This window comes from Trichechus manatus, unplaced genomic scaffold (genome assembly GCF_000243295.1).
Source record: "Trichechus manatus latirostris isolate Lorelei unplaced genomic scaffold, TriManLat1.0 scaffold00071, whole genome shotgun sequence".
NCBI classification, from domain to species: domain Eukaryota; kingdom Metazoa; phylum Chordata; class Mammalia; order Sirenia; family Trichechidae; genus Trichechus; species Trichechus manatus.
In genome coordinates, this window is record NW_004444007.1 from 12,097,033 (window position 1) to 12,109,042 (window position 12,010).

The 12,010-nt window shown below is 42.2% G+C and overlaps 1 protein-coding gene across 1 annotated transcript in view; it reads right to left on the reverse strand.

Annotated features, from left to right (window-relative positions):
* Positions 1-3,458: 3,458 nt before the first annotated feature.
* Positions 3,459-12,010, reverse strand: part of CFI (complement factor I) — a 73,464-nt gene continuing 64,912 nt past the window's right edge. Inside the window, exons 15-17 of the mRNA XM_023734801.1 lie at positions 10,649-10,926; positions 5,681-5,785; positions 3,459-3,960 (exon numbers count right to left, since the gene is read on the reverse strand). Coding sequence (XP_023590569.1) covers positions 3,743-3,960; positions 5,681-5,785; positions 10,649-10,926 — 601 coding nt within the window. The 3' untranslated portion in view covers positions 3,459-3,742. The remainder of the gene's footprint in view (positions 3,961-5,680; positions 5,786-10,648; positions 10,927-12,010) is intronic.

Sequence of the window (12,010 nt, forward strand, 5' to 3'; positions counted from 1 at the left end):
GCTCTGAGAAACTGAAGAATGGAGTTTACTGTCAAGCGAGATGAGGAAGACCGAGGGAGGAGGTCTGGGGGAGAGAAGATCAGGACGCTACATTTGCTAAGTTGGATAGCATCATATCAAGTAGGCATTCCACGTATGAGTCTGGAATTGAAGGTGTAACTCTGGGAATCATCATACCCAGACTTGTGTCCTAGGTTCTGCTTCTCAGATGCACTGTGGGAGGCTGACTGGCAGTTGAGTGAGTGCCTGAGCAAATGGGGGAAGCAAGAGGCACTGCACAGTTGCTCTTCTGGTGAAGGGGGCAACTGAGATGCCTAGTTTTTAGAAGAGCAGTGGCAGAGGGTCTGGCAGTAGTGTCCAGGGCCCAGCCTCTGCAGCTCAAGCTGTACATGGAGACTGGGACCCAAGCTAGCGTCAGTGGGACGCTCTAATGGAGCAGACCTATACTGGACTTCCAGCATTATTCCTGGATGGGTAACCTCCAATTCTCTGGCTTTCTTGGAGATTCTGTGAAATGCATAATACCTTTGAATAAATGGTTTTTGTTTTTTTGTTTTTTTTAATTAAACCAATTAGATTGGCCTCTGTTGTCTGCAACTAGGAGCCGTGACACAGATATTCCTGTGTCAGGTCACCTCCTCCTGCTGCTCCTGGTCTCTGCCACATGGAGCCGCTGTGGAGAAACTTTTACCCTCAGGCACCCACCTTGGTCCACTCTGCTGCAAAGCTTCCAGGTCCCAGGTAACTGTGCAGGCTGGCTTGGTGCTTTGAAGGGCCACAATGCCACTCCTTCCTAGATCAGCTGGGGCTGTGCATGTGCTGGTTTCCCAGCTTACAACCCTTAGCACTTTTTTTATGTCTTGTACCCAGACATCTTCTAAAGTCCCACATGCTCCAATATGTCCTGTCCAGGGTCAGGACAAGGTGGTTTTAACACATGTCCACAAATTTTTTGATAGCCGTCCCATCAACAGAAAGATTATGCCCCATCCTTTTGAAACTGGGCAGGTCTTTGTGACAAAGTGATGCCGTGTTTCTTCCAAGGGTAGGTTAGAAGAGGCTGTACATATTCTGCTAGTTCTCTTTGGACACTCGCCAGCTGCTATGTAAGAAATCAGGTGACCCTGGGTCAGCCATGTGGACAGCACAAATGGAGAGACCACGTAGAGAAAGGTCTGAGGAGCCTAGCTGTTTGAGTCTTCCGAGGCAAGGCACCAGATGTGTGCGTGAAGAAGCCCTGAGACAACCCCTGCCCCAGTCCTTGTGACTGCAAATGCTGAGAGGCCGGAATGGGACTGCCCAGCTGAGTTCAGTCAACCTCCAGATTCATAAGCAAAACAATCAACAATTGTTATGTAAGCCACTATTTGGGGGTTCTTTCTTAGCTCATGGTGACCCCATGAGTTGCAGAGTAGAACTGCTCCATAGAGTTTTCTTGGCTGTAATCCTTACCAGAGCAGGTTGCTAGGAATTTCTTCCATTGTGCCACGGGGTGGATCCAAACTGACAATCTTTAGCTTAGTAGCTGAGTCCAATCAACTTGACAGCAGTGGGTTTGGTTTTTGTTTTCTTATATAGCAATAGATAACTGAATACTTAGTCTTCTGTATTCAATGGCAAAAGGAATTAAAAACCTGGGCAGCAACTAATTTTGGAATATAATATAGAAATGGACATTCCTATTATTCAAACCATTGAGTTCTATCCAAGACTGAACCCAGAAACCATATTGAAGAGAATACTTGCATGAAAAATAAACCCTGTCTTCAGGATGACAGCTGTGCTTTAAAAAAAAAAAGGAAAAGCCAAAGAAGCCAGTTGTCACTGAGTCAACCACAACTCATGGCAACCCCATGTGTGTCAGAGGAGTGTTATGCTCCTTAGGGTTTTCAATGGCTGATTTTTCAGAAGCAGATCACCAAGCCTTTATTCCAAGGTGCCTCTGGGTGGCCTTGAACCTCCAACCTTTTAGTTACGGCTGAGTGTATTAACTGTTTGCACCACCTGGCAACTCCCAATAATAAAAGCACATAATGTTCATTCATTGAGCATCTTCTGTGAACCAAGTGCTAGGCACGCAGCTAGAGGAAGACAGGCAAGGTCTCTTCTCCTGAATCTTACGTTTTAGTAGGGAAGGGAGAGGTAGTATGGGAACGAGGTACACAATAAACATTAAAAACAGAATATGTTGGGTTATGACAAGTGCTGTGCTGAGATTAAAACCCTTTCAAGACCTAACTATTTTCTGCTTTGAATTTTTTGTTGATACCATGTGTTTTCATTAATGGAAGCATACTGAATCATTGAGTGTGTCTGAATTTTTGGTAGGTAGTATGAATTTTTTTTCTTGCCCCCTCCATGTCATGGGTTGAATTATGTCCCCCCAAAAATGTGTATATCAGTTTGGCTGGGCCATGATTCCAGGTATTGTGTGATTTTCCTGTATGTTATAAATCCTACGTCTATGATGTTAATGAGGGAGGATGGGCGGCAGTTGTGTTAGTAAATCAGGACTCAATCTACAAGATTGGATTGTGCCCTGAGGCAATCTCTTGAGCTATAAAAGAGAGAGGTGAGCAGAGATACAGGGGGACCTCATACCACCAAGAAATTCGTGCCAGGAGCAGAGTGTGTCCTTTGGACCCAGGGTACCTGTGCAGAGAAGCTCTTAGTCTGGGGGAGGAGTGATGAGAAGGCCGACAAAGAGCGAAAGCCTTTCCCTGGAGCTGACGCCCTGAATTTGGACTTTTAGCCTACTTTACTGTAAAGAAATCAATTTCTCTTTGTTAAAGCCATCCGCTTGTGGTATTTCTGTAACAGCGGCACTAGATAACTAAGACAGTGGGTTTAAACCGCCAATCTTTTGGTTAGTAGTCATTTGTACCACCCAGGGACTCCAGCCACCCATTTGCCTCTGGGTGGCGTTTAAAGCCCAGACTAGTTGAGATCACCAGGAAAAGTGCAAAGTGAGAGAGCGAGCAGGAGGAAGAGGTGTGGAGGATGCTGCAAAGAGCAGCCAGGGAGGCCAGGGGCGAGGCCATGAGTGTGGGGCTGTGAGTGGCCCTCCGTATGTAATCTGTTGGGGGTCAGGGGGATGAGGACAGTTCAGTGACTGTGAGACTTGACACCATGGAGGTCAATGGTCATGTCGTAGTACCTGTGGAGTGGTTTAGACAGACAGTCAAGGAGAATTTGTGAAGCAAGGAAGTGAAGACAGATTTTTTGAGAAATATTATTACTTAAAGAGGCAGAGAAATGGGACCAGAACTGTAAGGCCAGTTGTCACCCTGTGAGATACTAAGCCAAACATTTTACATAAGTGTTCAGTTTCATTTTCACAAAATTCCAGTTTCCATTTTACAGATGGAAAATGAGACACAAAAAGAATAATCATCGCCCAACATCAAACAGTTTATAGCTGGTAGAGCTGGAGTTTGAACCCAGGCTTCTCTGACTCCAGATTCACTCAACTAGCTAAAGCTTTAGTGTAGGCTATACATTACTCCTCTATAAAGAGAGAATTCATTCAAATTTTCTGGTAACTAAAATATGTATGCTTGACTAAAATATTTATTTGAGAATTATACAGCAAGATCCAATAGGGCATGAACTTTGTAGAAAACTTTAAAAATAGCCAATCAAACTTACTTCATTATATTTTTCCTAGAGAAGTATTACTTAGGCACAATTAAAATGAAACTCCTGACAGAGGAAAAGAAGAGAGAGGAGAGAGATCACAGTTTTACACATTGTGCTGAGAAATAAGAGACCGTCCCACATGCTGGCTAATCCAGTCGAAATAATTGGCCACTTTGGTGTAAACGCCTGGGAAATCCGGTTTTCCACAGTTTTCACCCCAACTCACAACCCCCCAAACATAGGCCACGTTGTTAATATCCATGCAGACTAAGGGGCCTCCAGAGTCCCCTTTACAGGCATCAATGGAGCCATCATCTGTACCTGAAGAAAAGAGAAGAAGAAAATGACACATTTCCTTCCATTTGTCAAAGGTGCCATGCCATCTTCTACCTCCTCCAACAATGCGTGTGACAGCTTAGGCTTTCTTACACTTTCCTGACGGGAAATAACACGTGCTCCCTTACAGGCAGGCCCCTGCTAGGCCCGTGAAGCTGGAGAAATGCAAGCTGGGGGATACTTGATAAATCCTCCAATTATTCCCCAAGTTTAGCAAGTGCCCTCCACCCCCTTCTACTTTATGCAACTGTTTATTGTGTTGAGATAGCAACCTGAAAGCAGCATCAAAAACTGAGTGAGAAGATAATAGGAATACCTAATGCTTACTGAGTGCCTAATATGTATTAGTCATTCATTGTTTTAATCCTCACCATAACCCTACGAAGCGGGTATCATTATTATCCCTACTTTATGAACCCTGCAGCTGTTGCCATCGAGTCGATTCCAACTCATAGCAACCCTATAGAACAGAGTAGAACTGCCCCATAGAGTTTCCAGGGAGCAGCTGGTGGATTTGAACTGCTGACCTTTTGGTTAGCAGTCAAGCTCTTAAGCCATTTTGCCACCAGGGCTCCCCCTACTTTACAGATGAAGCAAGTAAGGCACAGAGAAGTTAACTAACTTGCCAAACATCATACAGTTAATAAGGGGCAGAGCCAGGCAGCCAGCCAGACCTTAGAGCTTGTCCTCTTAACTGTAATACTGCCTCCTGGCAGATTCCTGCCATTCTCCCCTCTTGTCCACTGTAATCTGAGCTCCATTTCAAGATGGAGAGGGCTTAGGGAGTGGTCTGTTTACTTTCTTCTCAATCCTATGGCTTTCCAAGATTCTTACTTCATTGTAAAAATCTTCCCCACGTCCAAGAAGTGATAGGATGGCAAAAACTCTGCCTTCTTCAGTAATTCACTAGTCAGAACTGTTTTCCAGCAAGCACCTAAATGCACCACTCTGGCTGATTGGTACCCTTCCTTTGGATCACCACCAAAAGTAGGAGCTGCTGTGCTTCTGTTAGTGGCAGTGACATTACTATGATAGAAACAGTGGCAGGTATCATAAGAGGTGCAATGTGATTTCCAAGGAGAAGAATTTACTTCTGACGGAAGGCATTTGAAACGAGATAATGTGGATTTTTATTTAGAAGAAGTTTTGATTTTGATCATGAATGCACCACTTCTTGTCTATAAGGTGGGGCAAATTACATAATTGCCCTGCATCTCCCTTTCCTCATCTATTGAGATCTCCAATTTTGTAGAAGACGAAACTTGGTCAAGGTCACAAGACTAGTAATTGGTGAAAACTGGGGTATAAACCCAGGCAACCTGGTTCCAGAGTCTGCTCTTAATTGCCTTCCTGTACTGCTACATAATAGCTTAAGAAAGGTTTTTCCTCTTGGTATCGGAATGAGGAATTGGAGCTGGAGGGAAAGGGACTGGAAAAATTTGACGATGCAACAAACAGAAGGGTCCAGGGCACAAGAGCACTAAGACGGTTGGGAGGAGGAGAGATGTTTGAGAGGAAGACCCTTAACGAGATGGGTTGACACAGTGGCTGCAACAATGGGCTCAAGTGTAACAACGATTGTGAGGATGGCACAGGAAGGGGCAGTGTTTCGTTCTGTAGCATACAGGGTGGCTATGAGTCGGAAACAACTCGACGGCACCTAACAACGACAACACATATCTCAGATAAACCACTAAATACTTACCTGCACATTGCATTTTTTTCTCATAGTAGCGATCTTGGTAAAACTTAGAGCAGTTGCCTATTAACTTAACTTCACCCCACTTGAGCGAATAGACTTTTTGGTTATCTAAACGAAGTGAGAAAACAAACAGACGTTTAGAAGTCACGAGTGAGAGATCTAAATGAATGCTTTCATTCTGAACACATACCAACTTATAAGGATGATTCATTAGCTTGTTCGGTCGTATATTACTCTTAACCCCAGTGTCTGTAAACGTCTTTCTAAAATTGCATGTGTAGTCAAGGAGAATTATTTACAGGTATGGTCTGAAGTCATCCTTAACGATCTCACCCTCATTTAATAATGAGCTGGGTAACTTTAGATGAATGAGATAGCAAGCCTTCCCTCTGGTTGCTTAGTCCAGTAGGGGAGTTGGATAGTGTTATGGATTGAATCGTGTCCCCTCAAAATATGTATTATAAATTCCAACCCGTATACCTGTGGTAAGGAGCCCTGGTGGTGCAGTGGTTAAGTGCTCAGCTGCGAACCAAAAGGTCAGCAGTTAGAACCCATTAGCCTCTCCTCAGGAGAAAGAAGTGGCAGTCTGCTTCTGTAAAGATTAAAACTAAAAACCCGTTGCTGTCAAGTTGATTCTGAATCATAGCAACCCTACAGGACAGAGTAGAGTTGCCTCATAGGGTTTCCAAGGAGCGGCTGGTGGATTTGAACTGCCAACCTTTTGGTTATCAGCCTGAGCTCTTAACCAGTGCACCACCAGGGCTCCTCCATAAAGGGTACAGCCTTGAAAACCCTATGGGGCAGTTCTACTTTGTTCTATAGGGTCGCTATGAGTCAGAATCGACTTGATGGCAATTGGTTATACCTGTGGTTACAACCATTTGGGAATGAGTTTTCTTTGTTATGTTAATAAGGCAGTGTTACTGTAGGCTGTGTCTTCAGTCAGTCTCTTGAGATATAAAATTAGCAGATTAAGAGAGCGGAGATGGGGAAAGATAGATGTCACACCACATGCAGATCACCAAGGAATAGAGGAACAAGGACCTTCCCACAGAGCCAACAGAGATAGAAAGCCTACCTCTAGACCGGTCCCTGAATGTGGACTTCTGACCTCCTAAACTGTGAGAGAATAAATTTCTGTTCGTTAAAGCCATCCACTTGTGGTATTTCTGTTATAGCAGCAGTAGATGACTAAGACAGATAGGAATCAGTGATTTCAGTCTTCTTGCATAAATGCCTCCTTTGTTTTCTTGAAATTGCTTGTTGGAGTGAAAATGGCTTTTTAGTATTAGAAATTAGAATAAAGGAAATATACACGAAGTTATCAGTGTATACCTGTTTTTGTATGCTTGGGAGGAAATCCATCACCTAAGTGATTTGAAAGTGATTGAAAGAGAATTCAGGATTTTTGTCTCATTTAAGTTAGAGATTTGGGTCGTGAACATTTTTTGGTCCACGGAGAGAGAAGGGTCAGGTACTGTTGACTGACAGACCAGGGAAGATGAGAAAAACATGATACAGGATGAGAAGATGTCTCAGCGGTAAAGAGGAAATCTTCACCTCATCTCCCTCCTCCTTTTCCCCAGCTCCTGGTCATCATTACTCTGTCATTTCTTATTCAGTGTCACTTCCTCCCTACACAAAGTTCCAGAAGAGCAGGGGCTGGGCCTGACTCGCTCACTGCCACACCATCACCCAGCATTGTGCTAGCACCAAATAGCTGCTCAATAAGTATGCATGTGGTTAATTAATGAATGAACTCACAGTAATTCAATGATATACAAAGTATCTTATGTCCAATGACCTGACCTCTCAATTAACCTGTGTACTGTTTGAGGACAGAGACTGCTGGGAGGACATCACCACTGTTCCTTGCACTGTAGTGAGCACATAGTTGCTAAGCACAGAACTAATATCCTTCCTCTCTAAGACGCAAAGGAGATAAAGATCCACCAAAGTATATAGCAAATCAGGAAAGAGGGTTTTTTTTTTTTTTCCCCCTCTTCAAACCCCACTTCAAATTAGTCTCAAGACGGCTGTCTTCTTCAGGACAAGAGCTTTGATTTCTTGACTGCTACTTCCATGGGCATTGATTGTGGATCCAAGTAAAATGAAATCCTTGACAACTTCAGTCTTTTCTCCTTTTATCATGATGTTGCTTATTGGTCCGGTTGGGAGGCTTCTTTGTTTTCTTTATGTTGAGGTGCAATCCATACTGAAGGCCGTAGTCTTTGATCTTCATCAGTAAGTGCTTCAAGTCCTCTTCACTTTCAGCAAGCAAGGTTGTATCATCTGCATGTCGCAGGTTGTTAACAAGCCTCCCTCCAATCCTGATGCCACATTCTTCTTCATATAGTCTAGCTTCTTGGATTATTTGCTCAACATACAGATTGAGTATGGTGAAAGGATACAAACCTGATGCCATACCTTTCCTAACTTTAAACCACGCAGTATTCCTTGTTCTGCTCGAACAACTGCCTCTTGGTCTATGAACAGGTTTCTCGTGAGCACAATGAAGTGCTCTGGGTTTCCCATTCTTCACAGTGTTATCCATAATTTGTTATGATCCACACAGTTGAATGCCTTTGCATAGTCGATAAAACACAGGTAAACATGTTTCTGGTATTCTCTGTTTTCAGCCAGGATCCATCTGACTTCAGCAATGATATCCCTCATTCCACATCCTCTTCTTAATCCAGCTTAAACTGCTGGAAGTTCCCTGTCGATGTACTTCCGCAACCTTCAGCATAATGCTCAAGGAAGACCACTTTTTACTAATTAAGCTAAACTATTGTTTGGTTTTAAGAAGACTTTAGGGGATATTTTTGGTTTAAGGTTTAAAGATTATCTGAGGGCAATAGTTTCAGGGATTCATCCACCCTCCATGGCTCCAGGAAGTCTGGAGTCCAAGAGAATTTGAAATTCTGTGCTGCATTTCCTCCCTTTTGATCAGGATTTTTCTATGGAATCTTTGATCAAAATATTTGGTATGGTAGTTGGGCACTATCCAGTTCTTCTGGTCTCATGGCAAAGAAGGCAGTTGCTCATGGAGGCAATTAGCCACACATTTTATTTCTTCTTCCTATTTGTGACCCTCCTTCTTCCTCTGTTGTTCCAGGTGAATAGAGACCAATTGTTGTGCCTAGGATGGCTGCTTTCAAGCTTTTAAGACTCCCAGGCACTACACAACGAACTAGGAGATAGAACAGAAGAACTAAATACATTATTAGGTATGGCCAACTGATTTTTGACAAGGATGCTAAGTCCAGTCTATGGGGAAGGAAGAATCTCTTCAATAAATGGTACTAGGAAAATTGGATTTCCACATGCAGAATAATTCATCAGGATCTGTGCCTCACACTATACACAAAAACCAATTCAAAACGGATCAAGAATCTAAATGTGAAAATTAAAACCATAAAATTCTTAGAAGAAAGTTTAGGGGCAAAGCTGTGGGACCTAGTGTTTAATGATAGACTGTCAGATATGACAACAAAAGCACGAGTAGCAAAAGACAAAATAGATAAACGGGACCTCAGAAGAATTAAATACTTTTGTTCATCAAAGGACTTTATCAACAAAGTGAAAAGACAACCTACAGATTGGAGAAAATATTCAGGAACCATATATCTGATAAAGGTATAATATCCAAAATACGTAAAATACTTCTACAACTTAACAACAAAAAGACAATCCAATCAAAAAATGGGCAAAGGAGTTGAACGATATTTCACCAAAGAGGATATTCAAATGGCCAACAAGTACACGCTCATTATCAGCCATTAGCGAGATGCAGATAAAAACCACAATGAGATACCACCTCACCCTCATTAGAATGGCAATCTTAAAATAAAATAAAATAAAATAAAACAACAGATGTTGGCAAGTTTGTGGAGACACTGGAACCCTCATCCATTGCTGGTGGGAATATAAAATGGTACAGACACTGTGGAAAACAGTTTGGTGGTTCCTCAAAAAGCTGAACGTAGAACTACCATATGACCCAGCAATCCCAATCCTAGGTATATGCCCAAAGAAGTGAAAGCAGAACAAAAACAGAAACTTGTATACAAATGTTCATTGCAGCACTTTACACAACCAAAATGTCCATCAACAGATGACTGGATACACAAAATGTTATATATACACATACAGTGGAATATTACTCAGGCATAAAGACAAATGAAGTCCTGGTGCATGCCCCAACATGGATGAACCTTGAAAACATTATGCTGAGCTAAATATGTCAGTCACAAAAGGACAAATCCTGTATGATCTCACTTACATGAAATAAGCATATATGGCTCTTAGAGTGAAGACCACAGCAGTCATTATCCTGACTCTTAAAAGCTGACTTCATCCTCACATTGCATTGCATGTATTTATTCATATGCCTTTCTTCCTGCTAGACTTGAAGTCAGATAGAGTCATACTCATCTATGTAGCTCCAGTGCCTAGCATTGCACGTGGAGCAGAATGGCGTTAAAAATACCGTTGAAATGGTGAATGAGCTAAATACATACATAAATATACAAAGCCCAAAGATCATTAATTATTAATAGGGTTGGCAGGGAAAACCCTGGTGGCCCAGTGGTTAAGAGCTATGGCTGCTAACCAAAGGTTGGCAGTTCAAATCCACCAGGTGCTTTTTGGAAACCCTATGGGGCAATTCTACTCTGTCCTATAGGGTTGCTACGAGTCAGAATTGACTCAAGGGCAACAGGTTTGTGTTTTTTTGGTTTGGGGTGGAAGGGAGGGGGAAAGGTGGAGTTTTTGCCTGGGGGGCATTGAGTTTATGTTAATGGGGTGGAAAACTTTGGAAAAGGATAGTGATAATGGTTGCACAACATGAAGAATGTAATCAATGTTGTTGCATTGTAAATGTAGCAATTGTTGTATTGGTGAATATTTTGGTGTGTATGTTTTCACCACAATTACAAAAGAGAGATAGAGAAATTATAAAACACATACCTTTTTCTCTGCCCCAGCCAGACACGACGCATTTATCATTGGGTTGAAAGAGATATGGAGACCAGGGGACACAGGCAGGGATGGAATGATGCAGCTCACATTCTCTTTGGTTTGAATATTTTTTCATTTCAATCAAAGCTATGTCATTTTCATAGGTGGCTCCATTGTAGTTTTCATGGATAATCACTTTATTCACCCAAAAAACTGTTAGCTCAGAGTTAGGTTTTAACCAGTCTAGGAATGCTGTCCATATTTGGTAACGGTGAGCTTTACTGACTCTATAATGGAAAGGAAACGGGAAATAAATTATATTGAGGGAAAAAACAATATAAACATGGATCTCTGACACTTTATTTTTATCTTTTCCCTTTTAAAAGACCCTTTTCATGTTCCCATATTTTTCTATTCTTGTTGCCATGAAGCAAGGAGATTAAATTTATTTAGGGTAGAATTATGTCCAATGGGCAAATAAATAGAGGAATAATCCATCTAGCTGCTCCGTATCAGGAACATAAAGAACTCGCTAACAGTGAGAGATGCCCAGAAGTAGAATGAGGTTGCTGCCTCTAGAGTGAGCACCCTGCCACTGAAGGTGCTTATGCAGAGTGCAGACAGCATCTTTCCAGAAGTGTGTTATAGGAAATGGGGAGTTGAACCGCATACTCTTTCGTTACTCTGCCAATCCGAGAGGATCTTAGGGTGAAGACCATAGAAGTCATTTATCCTGACTCTTAAAGGCTGGCTTCATCCTCACATTGCATTGTGTTTATTTATTCATATGCCTTTCTTCCTGCTAGACTTGAAGTCAAGGATGGGGTCATATTCATCTAGGTAGCTCCAGTGCCTAGCATTTCACGTGGAGCAGAATGGCGTCAAAAATCCTGTTGACATGGTGAATGAGCTAGATATTGCCTATTCAATGCCGCACTCCATTTTCATACCAATTTTCAAAATTGTGACTCTACCATCATTTTCTCAGGGAACAGTAGGTAGTCACTTCAGTGAAGTATAGCTTTGTTTTTTTTGTTTTCTTTTGTTTTTTCCTTCTTCTTTTGACAGTTCTTATTAGTTGCGGTTGAGTTGGCCCTAAAACTGATGACAGCCTCATGTGTGCAGAGCAGAACTGCTTCATAGGGTTTCATGGCTGTGACTTTTTGGAAGCAGATTGCCAGGCCTTTCTTCCAAGGTGCTTTTGGGTAGGTTCAAACTGCCGACCTTCCAGCCAGTAGTCGAGTGTTTAACTGTTTGCACCATCTGGAGACTCCCTTTTTTTTTTTTTTAATTGTTGTGCTTTAAGTGAAAGTTTACAATTCAAGTTAGTCTCTCATACAAAAATTTATACATACATTGTTATGTGATCCT